The sequence below is a fragment of the Macaca nemestrina genome, chromosome 4 (assembly GCF_043159975.1).
Source record: "Macaca nemestrina isolate mMacNem1 chromosome 4, mMacNem.hap1, whole genome shotgun sequence".
NCBI classification, from domain to species: Eukaryota; Metazoa; Chordata; class Mammalia; order Primates; family Cercopithecidae; genus Macaca; species Macaca nemestrina.
In genome coordinates this window covers 128,882,900-128,909,532 of record NC_092128.1, presented here as the reverse complement: position 1 = coordinate 128,909,532, position 26,633 = coordinate 128,882,900, and the positions used below count along the sequence as shown (strand labels likewise).

The 26,633-nt window shown below is 39.1% G+C and overlaps 1 protein-coding gene across 3 annotated transcripts in view; it reads left to right on the top strand.

Annotated features, from left to right (window-relative positions):
• Positions 1-26,475, top strand: part of LOC105497761 (neuronal pentraxin-2) — a 109,607-nt gene extending 83,132 nt beyond the window's left edge. The window contains exons 2-4 of one of the 3 annotated variants that reach the window (XR_011622440.1): positions 2,609-2,863; positions 2,991-3,116; positions 22,279-26,475. Coding sequence is in view for 2 of the 3 variants with exons in the window: in XM_071095244.1 (XP_070951345.1) it covers positions 2,609-2,863; positions 2,991-3,056 (321 nt within the window). In the remaining variant the exon portion in view is untranslated. Of the gene's footprint in view, positions 1-2,608; positions 2,864-2,990; positions 5,228-22,278 lie in introns of those variants that run through there. The other 2 variants (XM_071095245.1, XM_071095244.1) reach the window with 2 other exon arrangements.
• The last annotated feature ends 158 nt before the right edge of the window (positions 26,476-26,633 follow it).

The window sequence follows — 26,633 nt, the reverse complement described above, 5'->3', positions numbered from 1 at the left end:
CAGAGGTGACATGTTTCTGCTCCACAGGTTCTAGAGCCTTGAAGGTAAGTCTTGTTGACTGGGAATGGCTCAATGTCTGGGATCTAGAATCTTCTGGAATCTTGTTCATTCACGTATCTGTTGCCTACTCTGGGTTAACTTAAAGACAAGGATGGCCAACTATAGCCACATGTGGTCTCTCCATGTAGTTTGACCTCCTCACTGCTTGGCATCTGAGGTTGAACTTTCCATGTTGGGGCTCAGGGCCCCAAGTGCAAGCGTTGTAGCAAATAAGACCAAAGTTGCATTGCCTTATCACACTGTGTCTTGGAAGTCACACAGCATCATTTACATTCCTTTCCATTGGTTTCAGATAAGTCATTAAGTTCAGTTACTCAAAGGGAGGTGACATAGATCTTCCCTCTTTACTTAGGTGTCAGAATTTTAGAACATGTTTTACAATGATCACACAACTTTTCTTTCTGAACACTTTGCTTCACACCTTCCCATATCCAGAGTTCTGAATTCTCCTGGCTATATCTATTGTAACCCAAATATTAACTGTACTCAGAGATTCATCAGAGATTTCATATCTGTATGCCTAGAGCCTGATATAATGTCACCTTATTACACACATAATATAGAATTTTGAGGATTACATTAACTGATACGTGTTAAGTATCCTGCAGAGAGCTGGCACATTGGATATGCTCAATTATTGTTAGCTTTCAGTGTCTTAAACAGCTATTATGATGATGATAAATCTTTGTCCATGTTTCATCTCCATGACTTGTCATGTGTTTTGCCTTGACTACATTACTTGAATTCTTGAAGCCTCTGTTTCTCTTTTGTAATGGAAGGTAATAATAGTACATTTTATAGGATATTAATAGTATTAAATGAGATAATCCATATAAGGCACTTACTATAGTGTCTGGTACACAGTAAGCCAAGTGTCTTATGAAAATTTGTCTAGAAGTTTTAACTGACACAAATTTCTCCATGAATTGTTCTTTTTAATCAACCGAGAGGAGGAAGTAGTCATTTATTACAAACAACAGAGATAGAAAAATTCTGGCCACTTTAATTCTGACGTATTTTATTACATAAGATCATTTGTGTTCTGGAAATAGTCTAAGACTAATTAAAATCAAGTAAATGTCCAGATTGACAATAATAATAATGGGGTATCTACTGGAAACATTTATAACTAGTTAAATAAAATTAGGATTGTTAGCTATTTTCTTACATGTCTGATTCCTACTTTAGTATAGAGCATTAAGAAAAAAGTTGACACAAAGTTCTATTGTCATTGTCCTATCTATATATTTCAATATATTGAAGTCCTTCCTAAGTGGCTAAGAAATTGTTGTTCATGTGTGTTTATAATTTCATACTCCAGAAATCACTATCACAGTTTAAAATGGGTTAATTTTACCAATAACCATGTGGAGAGTATTTGAATGGTAATGATAACAGTAGTTATATCAAATGTAAGTCATATTTTTGTTTAAATTGTACCTTTATTTTCTCAACAGTCCAAAGGCATGAATCCATAATGAATCATACCATATTGGAAATGCTATATCAGGCTGGTGTGTTAACTGCATAACTGCAGTCTTTCCCCCTCTACAACATAACTGCAAAAAAAAGGTGCCAAACACTCCATTTAACTCAATCTAACCCTTGTTGAAGGATCTCTCACTCATGATTTTTTTCATACCACCTATTTGATTTGTATTGCAAATATGCAGTATTTTCTGGGACATTGTTATTAGCTTCTTATATATGGTTCACAGATGATACTAAGAAAACTAGTCAAAAGTCTAGATGAAGCAGAGCTGTTAGACAGCATCATTGAGCCAAGTTAAGAGGCCAAGACCCAACCAAAGCCCAGGGTGTCTGTGCCCTGGGAACAGTGTGTTCTGTGGTCATGAGGCCAGGCCACCAGTGCCCACTCATCAGGGACTGGGTTCTGTCCTATTGTGGCTCCTTCCAGTTCAGTCCCATCGGGGCCTCTAAGCACATGACCCAGCATCCAAGAATCACTCCAGGAAGCCTGGCAGCTCAGCTCACTCCATCACTTCTTACCTTCAGCAAAAACATCACGGCATCAGCTGCACAGATAAATGGCCGTGAATGCTTAACAGGTGGAATAAATCTAGGAAGAGCGAAAAGGCGCAGCAGTGAGTGAGGGTCCCTGTGACTGCTCTTCAGGGTTTAGGACAGGTGCCCACTTTTGCTGCCTGGTGCTGCCTGTCTCTCAGACAGAGCAGGGCACATTGTCCTCACTCAAAGGACCACAGGCCTGGTCCCCAGCCTTCCTGCCCATCTCTGCAAGGATCACCTTGCTGGGAGTAATCTGATGCCTGGGCCTGGGCCACTTCTAAGCCAGGAACAGGAACATCTTCTAGTCACTCCAAAGGAAGGAATAAATCCAGATCAGAGTTCACAGCCTGAGCTCTTGCCCACTCTTTATTCACTGGAAGGGAGGTCCAGTTCTTGGCAGACTGAACCTCTCCCGAGGAACCGTGGAGCCAAAGGCTGGAAGCTTCCAGAATCCTTAGGCTCAGATCCTCCTTGAGGTCACCCTGAGGCCTGTCTCACCAGAGCATTCTTCTGTCCACAGATGTCTCACTGGGTCTACGAAGGAATCCTCACAGAGGTCTGGGATCCAGTATGGTCACCCCTACTGAATGTCAAGAAGGTGAAGGCCAAGAACCAGGGAAACAGCAGCTCTGGTCCTTCCAGTCCCAGCCAGAGCAGAATGCATAGGCCAGACCGTGTCAGAAGCCCAGTTACCCAGATGGAGGGAAAGTCAACCCCAAGGGGGCAGAAGGGATCAGTCACACATCCTGGGCAGACAGTGGTGTGGGCAACACAGGTGAGCTGCACACTGCTGACTTTCCCTGGCTATGGAAATGAAGTATCTGCAGAAAAAGCCTCCTTTCCTTGCAGAACGGCTGTTTTATGACAGCAGTTTTGACAGTGACTCTTGTGTCTGTTCTGAGGCTTCGCACTGCTGTATACAAAATGGAGCAGGCCAAGATGTCCTCAGTGAACATGCACCAGAATGACCTAGATGTGAGCCAAACCTTCACAAGCCACGCCATGTTCAGAGAGCGCTGCAGCGTCAAGTAAGGCAGGTGGGGCCTGGAGGGTCCCAGGGGAGGTGGGGAATCCGGAGGGATGGGGCATCTGAGGGACAGTGGGGAGGTCTCAGGACAGGGTTAGGGGTCTCAGAGAAGAGGGTGATAGCCCAGCCTACTGCCTGGAGATCTGGCCTTGGGAAGGGTCTGCAGAAGGGCCTGAAAAGTGAGGTTTCCAGGGCAGTCCAGCAGTCCACCTCTGCTCCTTCCATGAAGACAAGCAAATGCTGTGCACCCAGACTGCTACTTTAAAGTGGCTCCTACAGTGCTTGATTGATGGGACAAGTGTGCACAGGAAACCTCAGGTCAGGGACCTTGCTGCCCCACAGGGCCTGGTTTCCCCAGCCCAGGGGTCTGGCTCCTGCAGAAGGATCCACCTCCCCTTTTCTGCACAGGAAGTAGAGGCAGGTCCTTGAAGGGCATGTAAACCATGCCCTGCCATAGAAGGGACATCACACAGCTGAGGCTGGGACTCAGGGCCAGCATCCTGGGCAGACTGGGCCAGGACTCATCTTGGGAGAGCACTTGGGAAGCCCCTTTTGTCAGGGGCCACCTTTGATGGAGATGAGAACACCCCCATAAGCAGCTGCAGGACCTTATCTGATCCAGCCTCCTTGGGGGGGCCTCATCCCATGCAGAGGGGGACCCCGACACCACAGACTGAGGCCCCAGTAGGCCCTGCTCAGGCCACCAGCCCTCTGCCTTAAAGGGCCAGGTCCTCCCATGACTGCTGTCCCCACAAACCCACTTCAAGCTCATCACAAACTTATCCTGAGGCTCTGGAACATCTGCCTTCTGCAGGGCGAGCTCACGCTCATAGCCAGGGCACATGCGGCATTGAAAGTGCATAGAACCTTGTCCCCATGTACAGAAGGTGCCAGGGGGAGCACACAAGCACAACAAACCTGGTCCAAGGGCAGTGCTCACACTTCCCACAGGACCCTCTGCTTTAGCCCAGAGGGAGGGCCAAGCCAAGCTAGGCCTGGTGGGCTGGACAGGGCACCATGAGTCCTCTTGGAAACTGAACCTACCCCTGACACAACTCAGATGAAACGCAGGAGTGTGGCAAGTGCTTCCCTGCCTGAGCCTCCCTGATCTGTGGCCTCCTGTGCAGAGCTGGATCCTAGGGGTGTCCAGAAAGGAACCAGCACTGCCCAGTGCAAGGTGCCCAGGACAAACAGGGTGAAGGCACAGACCCCTCCAAGAAGACTCCTTCTGGCCTGATGCCAGCCCCAAACCTAGACCCTCTCTTGAAAGGAGACATGAGAAGCATATTTATCAGAAACTGGAATAAAAACATACACTAAAAGCTCAGGAAGGTTTTGTGAGTTCCTAGCATCTCTACACCACACTGACTAGTGACAGTTTATTCCTGCAGTAAGCCTGTGTAAAACAGTGAATAAAGTGCTTGTTTTTTTTTCCTGCAAATTGTTAACTCTCATAAAAAGATTATGAAGCATATAAAACAGGAAAATGTGGCTCAATAGAAATAAAATAAACCTTCAGAAAACAAGCCTAAAGACAAACAGATTTATGTCTTGCTTTATGAATAATTTAAAACAACTGTGTCGTCCCAAGTATTTGGAAGGCTGGGGTGGAAGGATCACTTGGGACCAAGAATTCAGTGCTGCAGCGACCTATGATCTTGCTGCGGCACTTTATCCGAGATGACAGAGACATTCTGTCTCAAAAATAAAAACGAGAATACTGTGCCCACCAAAGCTAGCCTTCAAACACAAAAAATAAATAAAGACTTTCCCAGGCAACTGAAAGCTGAGGGAATTTCTTGACACCAGATGAGTCTTACAGAAAATGCCAAGGACAATTTTTTAAAAGGAATGAACACTGACATGTAACAAAGAAACATCTAAAGTTATAAAACTCACGGGTAGAAGTATTAATAGGAATACAGAAAAAATCTGAATAATGCTATAATTGTGTCAGGTAAACTGCTTATAAGTATGGACATAATACAAAAGTACTAGCCTCAAGAATAATTATGACAATTGGTTAAGAGATAGGTTTTATAAGAAGATGTTAATTTAAAATATCAAAAAGTAAGAACGTCACAGGGATGGTGTTAAAATGTAGAGTGTTTTATATTACTTGTATTTGTAATTAAAGTTGTTATTAGTTTAAAAGAACATGTTATAACCATAAGAAGTTTTGTTAAGCATTCATTATGTTATCTATAAAACAAAAATCTATAATAGATACATTATAAGACATAGCATAAAATCATAGCATGCTACTAGAGAAAATCACTTAACCACAAAGGAAGACAGTAAGAGAGGAAGAAAGAAAAAAAAGACTTACAAAAAAACCAGAAAAGAAGTAACACAATGGTAGTGGAAAACCCTTACCTATAAATAATAACCTTGAATGTAAATGGATTATATTATTCAATTAAAAAATGAAGCATGGTTGAATGGATTAAAAAAAGACCAAATATATGCTGTCTACAAAAATGTCACTTAATCTGCAAAAACACATAGACTTAAAGTGATGGAAAAAGGTATAGCATGAAGTGAAAACCCAGAAAGAGCAAGAGTAGATATAGTTATATTAGATAAAATTGACTTTAAATCAGAATGGTAAAGTGCCATTATAAAATAATAAAGAGGTCAATACTACAAGAGTTTATAACAATTGTAAAGAAATATGTACTAAACACTGAGGCATCAAAATATCTAAAGTAAACATTAATAGGCTTAGAGGGAGAAATTAACTATAATACAATAATAATAGGAAATGTCAACACAAAAATAGAATTAAACTGCACTTTATGCCAAATGTACCTACAGGACATTTACTGAGCATTTCCTCCAGCATCAGCAAAATATAAAATTTTCTGGACAGGACATGGGATATTCTTTAGCATAGACCATATGTTAAATCACAATAAAGGTCTTAATAAATTTATAAAGATTGAAATTATATTAACTGTATTACCTGACCAAAATATAAGAAAACTAAAAATGAATAACAGAAGGGGTGGTGAAATCTATACAACTTTATAGAAATTAAATGACAGGCTCTAGAACAATGAGTAGGTAGGTGAAAAAATTGAAAAGTGGTAAGTTTCTTGAGACAAATGAAAATGAAAATACCACATATCAAAAAAAGTGAGATACAGCAAAAGCAATGATAAAAATTTATAACAAGACACCTACATGAAAAAGAAGAGATATTTCAAATCAACAGCCTAATATTACATCTCAAAGAACCAGCAAAACAAGAAACAAATGTCAAAAAGTAGAAGAAAATAAATCACAAAAATCAAAGTAAAAATAAATAAGAGAATTAAAAATAGAAAATATGAATGATGGAGTTGGTTTATTGAAATAATAAAATCAACACTTCCTACTAGACTAAGAAAGTAACAGAGAATAGTCAAATAAATAAAAGACATACAAAGGATCACAAGAGACCATTAAGATCAACTGTATGTCAACAAAATGAAAAACTGGGAAAAAAATAGATAAATGTGTGGTAACATACAATCTAGTAAGATTAAATCATGAAAAAACAGCAAACATAAACAGACAAATAATTAGTATCAAGATCAAACTGGAAATAAAGACTCTCAAAAAAAAAAAAAAAAAAACGCCCAGGGACTAATGGCTTTACTGTTAACATCTGAAAACATTTAAAGAAGAATTAATACCTCTCAAATCTTTACCAAATATGAAAGAGGAGGAAATTACTCCAAACTCATTCTACAAGGCCAGTATTACCATGATACCAAAATCACAACAAAAAGTAAAAGTACGGACCAATATCTCATGAACACAGGTGCAAAAATACTTGAAAAAACATTAGGAATTTGAACTCAATGACACTTTAAAAAGATTATTTACCATGAACCAGTGGAGTTTATCCCAAAGATGCAAAAATGGTTCAATATAGTCATATCAATAAACAAGATTCATCACAACATAATCTAAGTCAAAAACTATATAGTCATTTCAATGCATCCAAAAACATGTATTCAGTAAAAATTTAGCACCATTCATAAAGAGTTTTGTAGATAAAAACTCTACAATTTAGATATTGGAGGAACATACTTCCACAAAATAAAAAGCCACATATGAAAAATCAATAGCTAACATTATACTAAATGGGGGAAAATTAAAACCCCTTCCCCAAGATATGTAACAAACCAAGTAAGCCTACTTCTACCATTTTTTTTCCAACATAGTACTTGAAGTCCCAGCCAGAGCAACTATGCAAGAGAAAGAAAAAAAGGACATCTAAATTGGTAAAAAGGAAGTAAAGTTGTTTTCACTGATGACATGATTATGTATATAGAAAATCTTGATTCCGTTAAGAAACTATTAGAACTAATACATTAACTTAGTAAAGTGGCAGGATACAGAATCAACATACAAAATAAGTAGCATTTCTATATGTCAATAACAAAGTATCTGAAAAAGAAATTAAGAAAGCAATCTTATATATAATTACTACAGAATAAAATAAAATATCTACGAATAAATTTAACCAAGGAAGTGTAAGATATCTACAGTAATTATTAGGTTTTTGAAAAGTAATTGCAGCTTTTGCCATTAAAAGTAATGTAAACAGGCCGGGCGCAGTGGCTCACGCCTGTAATCCCAGCACTTTGGGAGGCGGAGGCGGGTGGATCATGAGGTCAGGAGATCGAGACCATCCTGGCTAACACGATGAAACCCCATCTCTACTAAAAATACAAAAATTAGCCGGGCGTGGTGGCGGGGGCCTGTAGTCCCAGCCACTCGGGAGGCTGAGGCAGGAGAATGGCATGAACCCAGGAGGCGGAGCTTGCAGTGAGCCAAGATCGCGCCACTGCAATGCAGCCTGGGCAACAGAGCGAGACTCTTGTCTCAAAAAAAAAAAAAAAAAAAAGTAATGTAAACAGTAATATAAAACACTGTTAAAAAATTAAAGATACCAAAAATGATATTCTGCATTCATATTTGAAGAATAATACAATTAACATGTTTGCACTTCCCAAAATGATCTATATAATTATGACAATTTTCATCAAAATGTCAATGAAATTCTTCATGGAAACAGAAAAAAATAACAAAATTCAAATGAAACAAAAAAATACCAAAAATAGCCAAAGCACTCTTGAGAGAAAGAACACACACAAAGCTGGACACATTGCATCACCTGACTTCAAGACATACTACAAATCTATGGTAACAAAAATTACATGGTATTGACAATAATAACAGACACTTAGATCAGTGGAACAGATTCGAGAACCCAGAAATAAATCCACACTAAAAAGACAACTGAGTTTTTGACAAAGGTACAAGAATACACATTGGAGAAAAATAATCTCTTCAATAAATGATGCTGAAAAAACCTGTATATCTACATGCAGGCTAATAAAACCAGATCCTTATTTCTCACCATATTCAAAAATCCACTTAAATGCATTAAGAACTTAAGTATACAACCCAAAACTACGATACTACTTGAAGAAACCAAATGGGGAATTCTCTATGACACTGATCTTTAAATGGAGTTTTTGCGTAGGACCTCAAGAGCATAAGCAACACAAGAAAATACAGGCAAATAGATTACATCAAACTAAAAAGGTGCAAAGAAAACAAAAAAATCTATAGTGAAGACACAAGCTACAGAATGAGCACAAACATTTGCAAACTATACAAATATCCTGAGTATATAAAGGATTCAAATGACTAACCAGCAAGCAAACAACACAACAAAACAAATAATCCAATTTAAAAATGACAAAATACCTTAATAGACAGTCTTCCAAAAAAAAAGTGTGCAAATGACTGGCAGGTTTATAACAAAATGCTCAACATTACTAACTATAAGGGAAATGAAAATTGAAGCCACGAGATACCATCCCACCCTAGTAACAATGGCTAGTATCAAGAAGACAAAATATAACAAATCCACGTGAGGATGTAGTGAGAGGAAAACTCTTTGACGCTGTTGGTGGGGATGTAGCTTAGTACAATCACTATAAAAGACAGTATGGTGAGTTCTCCAAAAGTTCAAAATAGAACTAACATATGGTTCATTACTGACTACTGGTATACAGCCAAAGTAATTAAAATCAGTATGTCAAAAAGATATTTGCACTAAGAGATTTATTCTAGCACTATTCATGGTAGCCAAGAGATAAAATCAAAACATGTTCATCAGTAAATAAATAGATAAAGAGAATGTGGTATATGTATACACAATGGAATACTATTTGACTACGGAAAGGAACAAAATATTGTCATTTGTGGCAATATGTGTGAACCTAGAGAATATAATGTTCAATGAAATAAAGCATAGACTGAAAGACAAATATTGCATGAGCTCACTAATAAGTAGAATATAGGAAAGCTGATCTTGCAGAAGTTAAGCAGAGACTGGTGGTTACCAGAGTCTGGGGAAGGGTCTGGGAAGAAAAAGACTGAGAGAGGTAATTCATTGGTGCAAAGTTACAGTTAGATAGAATAAATAAGTTCTGGTGTTCTATTACACAGTTGGGTAACTCTAACAACTATGGTATAATAACAACATATATTTTATAATAGCTAGAAAACAGTAACTTGCAAGTTATCACTATAAAGAAGGGATAATAGCTTGAGATCATGAACATGCTAATTACCCTAATTTTATTATGACACAATGTACATATGTTTTAAAACATTACACTATACCCTATAAATATTTGAAATTAGGGCCTGGCACGGTGGCTCATGCCTGTAATCCCAACACTATGGGAGGCCGAGGTGGGTGGATCATGAAGTCAGGAGATTGAGACCATCCTGGCCAACATGGTGAAAACCTCTCTCTACTAAAAATATAAAAATTAGCCGGGTGTAGTGGCATGGGCCTGTAGTCCCAGCTACTCCGGAGGCTGAGTCAGGAGAATCGCTTGAACCCACGGGGCAGAGGTTGCAGTCAGTCGAGATGGCGCCACTGCACTCCAGCCTGGAGACACAGCGAGCCTCCATCTCAAAAAAAAAAAAAAAAAAGAAAAAAAGAAAAAAGAAATTATGTGACAGTTATAGAATAACTTACTAACTTAAATAAATAAATTTACCAAGGCAAAAAATTCCAAGTTCTTTGAAGCTGTGTTCTGTGTGTCTCTTGTAGAATACGTTTTCCAGTTTACCAGAATGTTTTCAACTTGGCCTTTCCCTGTACTGATTGAAGATCAAACAGACATCAGAAATTAGGGTCTTTCTAGGTCTTTTCTGAGCCATCAGCTGGCCCTTATCCTGTATATTGCCTGCTAGATTGTCTTAACTATGTGGACAATTCTCAAATATCTTATTCCCAAAGCACTGACTCTCCGTTCTTTCCTGTTGGGCATGTCAGTGTGATTACTTTTTGCCCCAAAGAAATTCCTTTGCCCAAGGTTATTGATTTGAAATCCATTTTTTTTCATGAAGAAATTGACTGCTATAAATTTGCTGTATCTGGCGTGCTTTGTTGTGTCGAGTAAACATTTTTATTTATGTGAAATATTTTCTAATTGTTAAATTTTTCTTTGACACATTGGCTATTTAGAATTTCACTGCTTAATTTTCACGTAACTGACTTACCAAAATTTCCTGATGTCATTAATTTTTAATTTTATTCCATTGCAGTCAGAGAAAATACTTTGCATTTCACAATTCTTTTAATTTTCTTGTATATTTAATCACCTAGAGTATAGTTTATTCCGAAGAACATTCCATGTGCACTAAAAATGCCTAGCGTATTCCTGGCAGGTGGATCCGACTACACATGTCTTTTAGATCTCAGTGGTTTTGTTTTCTTCAAGTCTGTTTACTCTTTGACCTGTTGTTTTTTAATTCATTATTGAGAGTGAAGTATTTAAATCTCTGTTATTTTTTGATTATTTCTTGCTTGCTTTATTTTTGTCAGTCTTTGTTTGCCTCATGTATTTTCTTTCTCATTCCTTATTTGCATATTGGTTGATGATTGTTACATCTTCCTAAGGAATTGACTCTTTTTTGGTCAATAATGAATGTCTCACTTTACACCTAAGCATGTGTTTTTATTTTTATTTGTTTTAAATTCCCCCCTTTTTTTTGAGACGGCATTTCGTTCTTGTTGCTGAGGCTGGAGTGCAATGGCGCAATCTTGGCTCACCTCAACCTTTGCCTCCTGGATTCAAGCAGTTCTCCTGCCTCAGCTTCCCAAGTAGCTGGGATTACAGGCATGCATTACCATGCCCGGCTAATTTTGTATTTTTAGTACAGGTGGGGTTTCTCCGTATTAGGCTGGTCTTGAACTCAGGACCTCAGGTGATCTGCCGGCCTTGGCCTCCCAAAGTGCTGGGATTATAGGCGTGAGCCACCGCGCCCGGCCTAAATTCTTTTTTATTTGTGTAATTGCAACTACAACTTTATTATGGCTCTTCTTTGCAAGCTTTATTCTTTCACGTCTACACAATTTGTTTATTCGGATCCAAAGCAATTGTGCTGTACACAGCATATATTTGTATCATATTTTTATATTCTGTCTAACAATCTCAGTTTTTCTTATTTAATTAATCTTATTATATTTAGTATTTATATAGCTGGATTTATTTTTTCTGTATTATTTTTTCTACATATCAAGTGTATTTTCTTTTCCTACTAGTTTGCCTTTTTTTGCATTAAGAAAGCATTTTTATGTAACATTGCAATTTTAAAAATAATTTTTAATATATATTTGGAGCTATTTCTTGTTCTTTTAGGGCTTCTGATATATGTCTTCATCAATCAGAATCTGTTTTACATTTATAATAACAATACTGATGAGTTATACAAATGTTCTATGTATTTTTATTTCTGCTTATTTTGTGATATAAATTTTACAGTTATTACATCTACATATAATATAAACAATATTTTACACTTATTATTTTATATAATTTTATTTTTTAATGAGAAAAGAGAGCAGATATAGCTACAAATTGTTTGATATCAACCTTTTTATTTCCCATTTCTGAATTTTCTCATTTGTTCCAGAATATTCAGCTAATTTTTATTGCGAAACATATTATAACTCACCTGTTTTGTTCAGTTATTGGTGAGTATATTACACGTATTTGTAATTGGTCCAACAATACAATTTTATTTATATTGTTACACATTCATTTTTAAAAACAATGTGAGAAATAAAAAATGTATGCACGATGTCTTTACAATGACGTGATTACTGGTGCTTTTGTCATTTCATGTAGATTCAAAATATTATTTTTGGTTGATTTTTTTTTTTTTTTTTTGAGAGGGAGTCTCGCTCTGTCGCCCAGGCTGGAGTGCACTAGGGTGATCTTGGCTCACTGCAAGCTCTGCCTTCCGGGATTACACCATTCTCCTGCCGCAGCCTCCCGAGTAGCTGGGACTACAGGCGCCGCCACCTCGCCCGGCTAGTTTTTTTGTATTTTTTAGTAGAGACGGGGTTTCACCCGTGTTAGCCAGGATGGTCTCTATCTCCTGACCTCGTGATTCACCCATCTCGGCCTCCCAAAGTGCTGGGATTACAGGCGTGAGCCACCGCGCCCGGCCTTTTTGTTTGTTTGTTTGAGATGGAGTCTCACTCTGTCGCCCAGGCTGGAGTGCAGTGGCGCGACCTCCACTCACTACAAGCTGGGTTTTACAGGTGTGAGCCACCACGCCAGGCCTCTTTTTTCCTTTCTTTCTTTCTCTCTCTCCCTCACTTTTTCTTTTTCCTTCCTTCCTCCTTTCCTTCTTTCTTCTTCTTCTTCTTTTTTTTTTTAACGGAGTCTCCCTCTGTCGCCCAGGCTGAAATTCAGTGGCATGATCTCAGCTCACTGCAACCTCCGCCTCCTGGATTCTTCTGCCTCAGCCTCCTGAGTAGCTGGGACTACAGGCGCCCACCACCACACTCAGTTAATTTTTGTATTTTTACCTAGTTGAAATCAACTCAGTTTTTGTTTACCTAGAAAGGTCTTATGTTGCCTTTATTTTTTATTGATAGCTTTCCCATTCAGAGAATTACTTCTTGACGGTTTTTCTTCGATGAGTAGACAAAGATTTAAATGGAGTTGAAAGGCTTAGAAAAGGCAACTAAATTATGATCTAAAAAAATGGAAATGAAACTTTTTAAATTGAAAATAAAATTATATTGATGACAGCTGATGATATGTTGGACTGGGTTGCAGAGACCAGGAAGAATTAAACTTGTGGACAATAGGTCTGTGAGTTGTTTGGTCCTGACTTAGGTCAAATGGAGGGCATGCTTTTTAGAGAATGAAAGATGATGCATGAGAGCACAGCCATGCTGAAACTAAAGAGGCTGAGCACCTGCACTGTGCTGAGATCCACAGGTTCATTGAAATAGAAGTCACCATTTTAACATATAACAATTTAACATACACTATTAGACTAAGAAAACAAATAGGCAGTGATAATTATGAGTAATGTTAACTTTAGTTTTAATAGAATCATGTTTGATCGGTGTCACAGAAGCCAAAAAAAAAAAAAAAAAAAAAAGGCCTTTGTTATAATGTGTGCTCTACTACTGAGTGTGTAAAGCACTCCTGTGAGTGGAAGCCACAAAGAAACCTGAAGGTCAGGATGGTAGAACAACTCTTTGATAGTCCATATCTAAAAAAAAAAAAAAAAAATTCTTGGCATGGACAGTTTGAATCCAAACACTCATTGCTTGAAATAGATGTGCACTTCTTTACTCTGTAAATGTACCTGGACAAAGTAGTGAGAGGTATAAAGCAGCCTACATTTTGCTCCCATGTCTAGTGCCCTGACTCAGAACTGCGTCCTCTGGAAAATGGAGCACTTTGCCCATTTAGGTCTGACAGAGGTGGCACTTTTTCTGATTCTCACAAAGGTGCTTTTGGTCTACTTCTTAATGAAAATCAGAGATTACTGAGGAACATTAGTGAGGGCAACCATGAATTACTTGAACCAGTAGTAATGCAGTGGAAAATCTGACATTGTGTTTTACTGATTTTGAAGGTAGGGTAATTGGGAATTACTGTTTTGTTTACAAGAACAGGCACCATACAACCCACTGGGCTGAATATACCTGGGGAAATAAGCTTACACATGGAAAAGTTGGAGCACAGCTATTTCTAATATATTTTGTAGGAATCAAAAAGTTTCATTTCCCTTGGTGGTTCCTTTCTTAAAATCACAAAAACAGAGCTTGTACTATCTTTATAGTTGACGTGAAAATTACAGGCCTGGAGGGGATGGGCTGATGGCATTGCTTCCTTATAACCACATATTGTGAGCCTCATCCCTCAAACATGGACTCACTCTGAAGACTCAGCTGGGTGACTGTTGGTCAGCATTATTAACAGTGAAAGCTCAAGACTCAGGCGAGTGGTGGGATGAGGCAGAATTTTTTCAATGAAGAGCTAGGATCATTGTCTTTTCATAATTTCAGTCATGTCTTAGTCAATCATATCTAAGTATGTAATATGATTCCAAATGAAAAAAGCAACTTTATGAATACTGAGGCCATAATATATCGATCTTATACTTTGTTAATTTTATAATATTGTATTTGAATTGTAATTGCATTTTGTTATTATACTAGCTTTTTCTCAGTTTAACTTATTGTATATACATAGATAAAATTTTGTATTTTGAGACACAAGACATCAGAACTAATTCATAAGAATTTAGTCATACTTCTTTGTTCTTTTATATTTGAAAACACTTAAGTATATTATGTTTAGAGTCATCTCAAAGCATGGTTACTATTTAATGTTTTATATTAATATTATTATACTAGCTTTTTCTCAGTTTAACTTACTGTATATACATAGCTAAAATGTTATATTTTGAAACAAGAAATCAGAACTAATTCATAAGAATTTAGTCATACTTCTTTGTTCTTTTGAATTTGAAAACACTTAAGTATATTATAATGTTTAGAGTCATCTCAAAGCATAATTACCATTTCATATTTTACATTAATTAGCTTTCAGTGAATGACCATAAAATTATTTTGTTTTATTGTGGTGTGGTTATGGCACATACAAGATTTGGTTCTGGTTACCATGAAAAACAAATATCCCTCTTTTATCACATTTTGTAGAGTTAATCACTACATTACACATATAAAAGCTTGTAATACTAAGCATGATTACAAATTTGTAAAACAAATTCAGCTTTAGTGTATTATATTTTATTAATATAAGCAGCTAAAATAAGTTATTTTATTAAGCTACAACTTTATAAAAAATTCTCCAACTTTTGCATTCTTACAGTTTTTTCTGTAAGTTTCAAATTTGCAATTTACATATTAAAAATATTCATGAATATGGCCAGTATATTTTAATTTTGCTGTTAAAATATATAAGGTAATTTTGTCTAACTTTATTAGGAAATAATGTTCTCTAGTGCTGAGATTTTTAACATATAAAAGAGAGGAAGGAGTACGGAGAAGTCAAAACAGAAAAGAAAAAGATAACAATAATGGTTGTGTAATTTTTTTTTTTTTTTTTTTTTTTTTTTGAGACAGAGTCTTGCTCTGTCGCCCAGGCTGGAGTGCAGTGGAATGATCTCGGCTCACTGTAAGCTCTGCCTACTGGGTTCACGCCATTCTCCTGCCTCAGCCTCCTGAATAGCTGGGACTACAGGTGCCCGCCACCACACCTGGCTAATTTTTTGTATTTTTAGTACAGACAGGGTTTCACCATGTTAGCCAGGATGGTGTAGATCTCCTGACCTTGTGATCCAACCACCTTTGTCTCCCAAAGCACTGGGATTACAGGCGTGAGCCACCGCACCTGGCAATGGTTGTCTAATTGTGGCTCATAAGGGCATCAAGCCCTCAACGAAATATAATAGTACAAAATCACTGTGTCTCTGAACATTAGGGAAAAAAAGCATTTCTAAGTGGTTCACATATCTGCATTTTATGTATTTAGGGAGGAAGGAGCTCAACTGCTCATAGTAAGTGTACGTGAAGAATAGAAGATGTGGTTTTCCAAATTGGAATTTTCAACTTGGAAATACTCCTCCAAATTCAATACTTGACATATTTGGTGAGACTCTTGTCTATACTGTGATGCACAGGGGCATGATTGTACAAGACCTTTCAAATTTTTAGAGGAAAATGAGTGTTACACTTAGCTGGTGTCTTCTCAGTTGAAATAATCAGAAAGAAACACTCTTCCAAAAGGATTTTATGCTTTTTCAAAATTAGTAGCATAGAATTTGTGATCAAGACCCTCTAGTATTTTTCTACTGCCTACATTTAAAGTAATAATTTTCCTGCTTATATTTTCCTTCGAGGAAGCTGAGAATTAAATGTTATTAATTAAAAACATTTTACATTTATATATATTATATTTTAAATCTACACAAGGGACAGTGCAAACATCACTATTCGAATAATATTATTAATAAAATAACAATACTAAAAAACTGTATTTTAGCCGGGCGCAGTGGCTCACACCTGTAATCCCAGCACTTTGGGAGGCCGAGGCAGGCGGATCACCTGAGGTCAGAAGTTCCAGACCAGCCTGACCAACATGGAGAAACCCGTCTCTACCAAAAATACAAAATTAGCCGGGCGTGGTGGTGCATGTTTGTAATCCCAGCTATTCGGGAGGCTGAGACAGAATTGCTTGAACCTGGGAGGCGGAGAGTGCGCTTACTCGAGATCGCGCCATTGCACTCCAGCCTGGGCAACGACAGCAAAACTCCGTCTCAAAAAAAACCAAAAAAACAAACTTCTATTTATGAATACAAATAACATATCCATCATATACAAAACAGCTTTTGGATTTCTGTGACTTTTTCCTTTAATACACCCTTTATCTTTGCTTCAGATGTCTGATCTAAGCTTATGTTTTTGTTTTTGTTTTGTTTTGTTTTTTGAGACAGAGTCTTGCTCTGTCGCCCAGGCTGGAGTGTAGTGGCGCGATCTCGGCTCACTGCAAGCTCCGCCTCCCGGGTTCACGCCATTCTCCTGCCTCAGCCTCCCGAGTAGCTGGGACTACAGGCCCCCGCCACCATGCCCGGCTAGTTTTCTGTATTTTTTTAGTAGAGACAGGGTTTCACCGTGTTAGCCAGGATGGTCTCGATCTCCTGACCTCGTGATCCGCCCAACTCGGCCTCGCAAAGTGCTGGGATTACAGGCTTGAGCCACTGCGCCCGGCCGAGAAAAATTTTTGAAGATACAATCAATTCAATCATATTCTGTGTTCTCCAATTTATGACAACCAAGATCGTGACGGCCAAGATTGCTGATCTCGTCTGGGATCAGCATCAATGCTCTCAAGAGCCTCAGTGGAAAAACACACCATCTGATCATGCAGAAGATTATTCCGTTTCAGTATGTTTAGGTTATTTACAGAGAATGATTTAGCATAAACTGGATTTTTTTAGGGTGAAAAAATAAAATATTAAAATTCTTATCTATGTTATTTAATCTAATTCTTTGTCCTGTATCTTCTTTTGGTGTTTGGTTCATAAGGGTTATATTAATAAAACTATACAGATATATAGAAAAAAACTCATTATACATATATTATTATCTCATGTTCAAATATATTTTTCTAGTACTGAAATGTGATCCTTTAAATTTGGATACCATTAAGCCTTTAATTTAAAATTACTTTTTTTTTTTTTTTTCTGATTTCAACTCAATAGCAGAACTGAACTGTGCTGATGGTGTAGATGTATGCTGGTGGAAATCTTTCATTGTTTCCAGGATAAATGCAATTACTTAAGTTTTGTAGAAAGAATAATAACCATTTAATCAACTAAATGTCTCCTTTATAAAATCAAACATATCTGGTGGTTTTAGAGCAACTTTTTCTCAGTCACTAATTTTTTATTATTATCCAAGGATACTCAATATCAACATTTTTGCATCATCTCATATATTTTTATTTATGGAATTGTATAATACGTGACCTCGAATCAGACACACTTTCATTTAAAAAAAAAATCTGAGTGAATTTAATGGTATTTCACTTTTTTAATGTCATGAAGCTAAACTGTTCTTAGACCTGGATTAAAGTAAAATAATAAATGACTTCTGAATCTTGGCCAAATAACATGAAATGGTAACTGCAAAATTGTTTGCAAAATTTTACAATTTATCTGAAGTTATCCCAAGAAAACTTGAGAGGAATTATCTTTCTTATTGAAGACTAAGTAGTTTTTATCTTATCGAAGATCTAGTTGAAGTATTTTTTTAAATCTTACTGAATACCAAGTCTTATTGAAGACTTAGAATTCTTATTGAATACTAAGACTAAGACTTAAGTATTTTTCTAGGCTGGTAGAGTATCTCTGTTTTAAGTGAAGTCTCAGGAAGAAGACCAACATGTGACTATTTTGATGCAACTTTATGGTGAAACAAAATAATTAAAAGTAGTGGCCGGGCTCGGTGGCCCAGGTCTGTAATCCCAGCACTTTGGGAGGTCAGAAGTTTGAGACCAGCCTGGCCAACATGGTGAAATCTTCTCTACTAAAATACAAAATTTAGCTGGTGTAGTAGGGTGAGTGCCACTTGGGAGGCTAAGGTAGGAGAATTGCTTGAACCCAGGAGGCAGAGTTTGCAGTGAGCAGAGATCACAACACTGCACTCCAACCTGGGTGACAGAGTAAGACTCTGTCTAAAAAAAAAAAAAAAATAGAGTTTATTTTGTTGTTAACCGAGAGGAAAATATTTTAAAATGTGTTCTGAGATAAAGAGAGATTGCATAATAAATCTATGGGATATGAACAAAACTGAGAGATAGCCAGGACCATTTCTATATTATATACAGTAAATTAGGGTTTCATTAAGCAGAATAACGTCCCCCAGCCCCTAGAAGGATATTGACATTTGAATTCCAAGATATCACATTACAATTCATGACAGAGAAGATAAGGGTGCAGATAGGATGAATATTGCTATTATGCTGATGAAATATCATGAATTTATCATGGTGAGTCCAGTAAAATCACAAGGGTCAAAAATCATGGAAGAGTGATGATGAACAAATTGTATCAAAATGATAGACCACGAGAAAGACTCAACTGAATATATTTTTAATTGTTTTAGTGAGTCTTTTCATATTAACATACATTTAATTCTATTCAACTGTACAAATACTATTCATTTTATATGCTCAACTGAAGTGCTAAATATAAAATGAGAGAACACAGAATAAGGATATGATTACTGAGATGAAGGCCAAGGTACATGAGGAACATAGATAGTATGCACCTTAGACAGGCAAAATTGAAAATGTATTTATTATATAGAGAGATTCATAATTATATATACATACATTTATTTGGTTTAGAAAATAGTACAGGAGATACATTATCAAGATTTTATATAAGATGGGGTTAATCAAGAAAATGAGAGTAATATAAAAATAATGATAATAGTAATAATTTTGAACACTGATGAAAGAACATTGATGATACAGATCTATTTTTATGATACAGATCTATTTTTTTCAGGTCTTCAAAACATGTTTCTTCTATGTCATTAGGATGAACACACATTTCACAAATAAAACACATAATCATTTTTAAATTAGAAATAAAGCCCTGGCCGTGTGCACTGGTCCACTCCTGTAATCCCAGCACTTTGGAAGGCCGAAGCAAGTGGATCGCCTGCAGTCAGGAGACTGAGACCAGACTGGCCAACATGGTAAAACCCCATCTCTACTTAAAAGACAAAAATTAGCCAGGCATGGTGGCAGGGGCCTGTAGTCCCAGCTACTTGGGAGGCTGAGGCAGGAAAATCACAGACGATCATATTCACTGACTTGTATTGGTCAAGGGGGAGGCTGAGGCAGGACAATCACAGACTATCACATTTACTGAATTATATTGGTCAAGCAAGTAACTAAGGTCAACCAAATTTATAGGAAGGAAAATTAAACTCCACTTCTTGTTGAGAAAATGGCAAAGTTACATTGCAGGAGAATATATGGGAAAGGAAATACTGTTGCTGCTATTTTTGAAAAATATAATCTGCCATATAGGTATTTGAAAACATAACCATTTTTTCCCACTAACTCTTTAAGAATGGAAACTTTTGCTTATTTTATTTTTATCCTCCCTCTTTCCTTTCAATCTGCATGACTATGTCAAGACTAAGATCATACACATTCTAGGAAGCAAATGGGTTTTGTTAAGTTTGAATTGAGAAAGTAGAAGGGAAACCCACACTTTATTAAGTGAGGAGAACAAAGAGCAAATACATCTTTACAAGATTATTTTAGGGGTCTGGACAAACCTTTCTCATAATTTTATAGTTTAGAGATTGGGCCTTTCTCTGGCCCCAGGCTGGAGTGCCGTAGTGCAATCACAGCTCACTGTAACCTCAAACTCCTGGACTCCAGCAATTTTCCCACCTCCGCCTTCTGAGTAGCTGGGACTACAGGCATGCATCACTGGGCTTGGCTAACTTTTATTTTTACTTTCTTGGAGATATAGTTTCTTGCTATGCTGTCTAGGCTGGTCTGAAACTTCTGGCCTCAAGTGATCCTCTCACCTCAGCCTCCCAAAATGTTGGGATTACAGGCTCAAGGTACCACATCCAGACTGAGTTTGTCTGTCTCAAATTACGGATTGACTGTGTATTATCAAGGTAGTCCAGTGAAACAAAATCAATAGGAGAGACACAGATATGATAGACAGATGGATAGATAGCTAGATGGTCAGTAGATAGACACATATCTCTAGAGATAGCAAAACGGAAACAAAATGTTGAGTGCAGTAGAGGAGATATGGGGGTGCTCAGAGCAGAGAGTGAACAACTGCTCCGAGTGCTGACAACACCCACAATGAGAAATGGCACGTGACCTCTCAGCCCATGACTTGACATAGCCATCTATGTGCCCTACTCCCATCCGTCCACCTGAAATACCCAAAACTCATTGTTTCATTGTTCTCTGAAAACCTCTAGGCGAGATCATCACCTCTTACTTGTTGAATCCAGTATCTATCAACCCCGGGTGCATAATAGAATTACTAGAGGAGCCTTAAGACATACTCATACTAGACTGGGTGTGGCAGCTTACGCCTGTAATCCCAGCACTTTGGGAGGCAGAGATGGGCGGACCACCTGAGGTCGGGAGTTCAAGACCAGCCTGACCAACATGGTGAAACCCTGTCTCTACTAAAATTACAAAATTAGCCAGGCATGGTGGTGCATGCCTATAATCCCAGCTACTCAGGAGGCTGAGACAAGAGAATTGCTTAAACCCAGGAGGTGGAGGTTGCAGTGAGCTGAGATGGCACCATTAACTCAAGCCTGGGTAACAAGAGCGAGACTCTGCTTTCTCATGAGTGTCTGAAACCATCAATTTACTGCCAGAAATGGAGATACATGGTCCCTGACAACCTGGCACTTGCGTTTTCAAAGCCACCATTTCCTCTATCCTCTGGGCTGTCACAAATCCTCCTCTGCATGCCAGGAGTGCCCCTTGGACCCGGGGCTGGCTGCCTGGCCCACACCTGGGTCAGGCCTCACCCAGGAATACTCCTGTCACTCTAATAGAGTAGAAAACGTCACAGCAAAAGACCTGACCCTGCTGCATCCAGTCAGGAAACAGCCACAGGGATGGGAGCCACATCCACCACTTCTCTGCCCCCCGACCCAGGCTGGTTCCCAGGCCTTGGGGTCCTAGTGTGGACCTCCTGGCCACAATTAACACAGGTGCAGGACCAGAGAGCCCCTTGGTCCCTCCCAACACATGAGGGAAGTTTGTGTGGTGAGGTCACGAACCGTGTCTGCGCTGCTGCTGTGAATAGGGCTTTCTTAGAAACACTTTTAATTTCCCTTTTTAAATATCCCTTTGGAACCACGTTTAATAATTTGCTGCTGGAACTTAGCAGTGATTATTCTTTGAATCCATTTTTCTTTTTTCTTTTTTAGAGACGGAGTCTTGCTCTGCAGCCCAGGTTGTAATGCAATGACTTGATCTGGGCTCACTGTAGCTTCCGCCTTCTGGGTTCAAGCGATTCTCCTGCCTCAGCCTTCCCAGTAGCTGAAATTACAGTCACCCGCCACCACACCCGGCTAATTTTTGTATTTTCAGTACAGATGGGGTTTTGACATGTTGGCCAGTCTAGTCTTGAACTCCTGACCTCCAGTGATATGCCCGCCTAGGCCTCCCAAAGTGCTAGGATTACAGGCGTGAGCTACCGCACCCTGAATCCATTTTAACATTTAGTTTTCCAGATTAACTCGAAGTACCCCATGACTACACGCTAATGCAACTAGGCAGGATGGATGCACAAGAGCAAAAATCTCTGTGGGACATCTTTTGGGAGCATCAGTATTACTGCGGGATTTGGAAGTAACAACTTTAAATAATTTCCAAGGTAAGACACTGCAAATTTAAGAGAAGGCTGGAAAGACATCTGACTTTAATAACTGCCAGTCATCTGTGCCTAAGTTAGACTTTCTCCAAGAAAAAAAAAAAAAAAGAAACTCTAAGGAGAACCTATTTTTCATTCTTCTAAGTAGCTAAAATTAGAAATCACAGCAAATCAATAGAAAGCTCTGCCCTGCCATTCTCCGAAATCACAATATGGCCTTGGTATGGTTTTATTTGTATTTTTTGAAGGGGTTTGTTGACGTGTTGGATATAAATATTAGGGGGTTTTGACTGATGTTTGGAAGTTTTCAGCTATTAGTTGATGATGTATTTTTGTACCTCGTTTTTCTGTCCCCCCTCCAACTTGGACTCAATCACTCCATAGGTCTCTAAGACTCTTCATTTTCTTTAAGCTTTTTCACTCTTTTATTCGGAATGGGCAATTTCTATTGCTCTGTCTCCTGTTTCTAATCTTTGAATAAGCTCAAAAGTATTTTTTAAATTTCCTTATCTTTCTATTGTTTCATAATTTCCATGTCTTTGCTGAGGTTCCACATCTCTTCACTGTTAGAATATTTTCCTTTACCCCCATAAACAGATTTATAATAGCTGCCTTTAAACATCCTGAATTAGAAAACCTTGAATATCTTAGGATCACTTCTACTGCCTGCTTTTTAAATTGTGAATGGATTACATTTTCATGTTTCTACACGTCTCATGAATTTTAAAATTGTGTTCTAAAACTGTAAAGAATCATTATAGAGATGCTCAATTCTGTTGTGTAACTTTGAAGAGCAGTATGTTTTACAAAAGGTGTTAATTGGGCTGGATTCAAACCTCAATATCTATCTCCCCTATAGTGGGCACAGCTGAAATCCCCATTCAGTTCTTACTCACACATAGGTCATACTTGTATTATACAGATGTGTTTCTATAACAATATAGAATATATTATTCTGGTGTTATCATTATAATCTGTGTTAATTCAACAAGCTACTCCAGTATTACTGAAAGCCAGGACCTCAGTTTTGTCTGCTTATTGGATTTTGCATAAATCAAATTACACAGTATGTATACTTTTATGTCTACTTACTTTTATGGAACATTTGTGATATTTGTGATATATCAGTCCAAACTTCACTGAGCCCTGAGGCACTCTGCCCCTGCCACCCTGGCACTCAGTGGACCTGAGATTCTTCAGGGCCTCGTTTTCTTGGCCATGAGGGCATGGCTGGCATACTGGGATGGGGGCTCAGTGGCAGGATAGGCTGTGGCTGTAGGACAGAGTAGCAGCTGTGAGGCTCCAGGAGCCACACCTCAGGCCTCCCTCCCAGTCCCTGCCCAGGGCTCCCATTCAACAGGGCCTGCTGCTGACCAGGGAGCCGTGGCCACAGGCTGTCTGAAACTGACCACAAGACAGAATCTCCACCCACCTTCTGTCAGTCCGCTAAGCTCTCACCTCTCAATTGGACTGTGCTGCTCCATGGACTTGAAACAAACCCCAGAGTCCTCCTGAGTCTGAAGATGATAATTCCCTCTTGTCATGAAACAGCTGCATTTCTTGGAGGACTCTGATCTCCTGGAGCCAGAGGGAAGGACAGGAGGCTGACAGGGCCTGGATGGAAGATGCTGAAGGGCCCTTGGGGAGGGGGGAAACTGGGGCCCTGCTCAACAGTCCAGCTGCCATCACCATCTCATTACCAGGGTCACTTGCCCCCCAAATCCCCTACCTGCCCATGGGCAAACACACATCTTTCTGTTAATCCAGGCTAGACAGTGCTGGAGTTTTTCAAGTAAACATTCAGTGAGAAAGTTACACACACCACTACACACACACACACCACACACACACACACACACACACACACACACACACACACACACACACACACACACCCCTGGTCCAGTACCCCTTCCAGCCTAATCTTTCTCTCTACCCCACAAAGCTCTTGACTCCCATCTCCCATCTCTACTTTTTCGTGATGTGCAAATCCTGCTCAGTGTACTGTCTTTTCTGAAAAGACTTGTAAATCTTCTGGAGCTTTTTCTGTGGAGAGGGAAAAGAAGGAAAGATTTGAGAAATAACAAAGTGAAAGAAGAAATTATTTGAGAATAATAAGCAGATACGTACATTCCATTCCCTTTTGAGAACCAAAAGGATCAAACTGCCTGGATGAGAATTTCTACGCTGGTCCTGTAAACCCTAAGGGCTCCATGGGTCTGGGGAGGGAGCTCTGTGGAGGCTACAGCAGCTCCATCTTGGATGCGAATCCACCATGTTGACTTTGGGTTAACCCCAGTTCTGGGAATTCCTTTAAGATTTCTACTTGATCTGCTTTTTCTTGTGTAAGAGCACATACTTACTGAAAGCCCTCTCCTTAGGTCAAAGCTACCTAGATGTCATCACACAAACTATAGGCTACGATGTGCACCTCATTCTCTTTCTGGAAGGCTGGTCTTAATTGCTCTGCAAATTCCTTATAGAGCATATTTACTCTTTTCCTACACTAAGTAAGCCCTAAATCTTGGGGGTAACAGCCTGGAGAACTACTGTCATGCTACCACTCAAGACCATGCTTCTGTCCACAAATTCCCCCCAATAAATTACCTTTTACTGACAAACTGGATTTGTCTGTCTCATTCTTTGATTTCTGGACTCCTGTGTTGGGGATCTCTCTGCAGATACATCCCTTTCATAAAACAAGGTATATTAGTCCATGCTCACACTGCTATAAATACATACGTGGAACTGGGTTTAATTGGCTCACAGTTCCACAGGCTATAGAGGAAGCTAAGTGGCTTCTGCTCAGCTTCTGGAGAGGCCTCAGGGAGCTTAAAATCATGGTGGAAGGGGAAGAGGAAGCAGGCAGGCATATGTTACATGACTGGAGCAAGAACAAGAGAGAGCGGGGAGAGGTGCCACACACTTATTTTATTTTATTTTATTTTATTTTGAGAGGGAGTGTTGTTCTGTCGTCCAGGCCGGAATGCAATGGTGTGATTTCAGCTCACTGCAACTTTCACCTCCCGGGTTCAAGCAATTCTCCTGCCTCAGCCTCCTGAGTAGTTGGGACTACAGGCACGTGCCACCATGCCTGGTTAATTTTTGTATTTTTAGTAAAGATGGGGTTTCACCATGTTAGCCAAGATGGTCTCGATCTCCTGACCTTGTGATCCACCTGCCTCGGCCTCCCAAAGTGCTGGGATTACATGCATGAGCCACCATACCTGGCCTACACACTTTAAACAACTAGATCTTGTGAGAGCTCTCACTATCACAAGAACAGCACGGAAGGTATGGTGCTAAACAATTCATGAGGAACCACCTCCCTGATCCAATCACCTCCCACCAGGCCTCACCTCCAACACTGCAGATTACAATTAGAGATTCAGGTGGGGACACAGATCCAAACTATACACAGGCCTGTGGGTATGGCTGGATTTTGATGATCACAACTGTTGGCACAACTTGGCTCTTACTTAACCCGACCGTGCCCGGGAATGTTATGGTGTCCCATGGTCCCTGGACTTTCTGGGCACGACTGGCCCATCCTCTGGATTGTAAATGCTCTAGGAGTTTCTGGGTAGGTTTCTACAAAAGACTTCAATCTGTAGAGGTTAGAATAATATTATCCATATGGTTTTCCCAGAGAATGTCGGGCAAATCACTCCAAAATGTCTCGCGTCACTCTAAACCATGTCAGAGAGTTGCGCTGTGTAAGTTTCTCTGGGAGCAATCAAAAGGTACACTGTTGGTCCTCTCAGCTGAAGGCAAAATGGTCCTGGGACTTTGGGTCTAAGGGTATGCTGCAGAAAGCATTTGCCAAATTCAGGACAGTATGCCATGGACCTGAGCAAGTGTTTAGTTTTTCCAGGATTGGAGCCATTTGGGGGACAGCAGCATGCATGGCCAGAGTCACCTTATTCAGTTCCAAATAATCAATGATCAACTGTCATAATATCCCAAGAATCAACTATCATACTCCAAGTGCCATCAGGCTTTGGCACCAACCACACAAACCTGTTTTATGGGCTCTGTGCAGACATGCAATCCCCATCCTTACGAAGTCCTCAACAGAAGCCATGATCTCAAGCCAAGCACAGTGGCTCACGCCTGCAATCCCAGCACTTTGGGAAGCTGAGGTGGGCAGATCACTTGAGGTCAGGAGGTTGAGACCAGCCTGGTCAAAATGGTGAAACTCTATCTC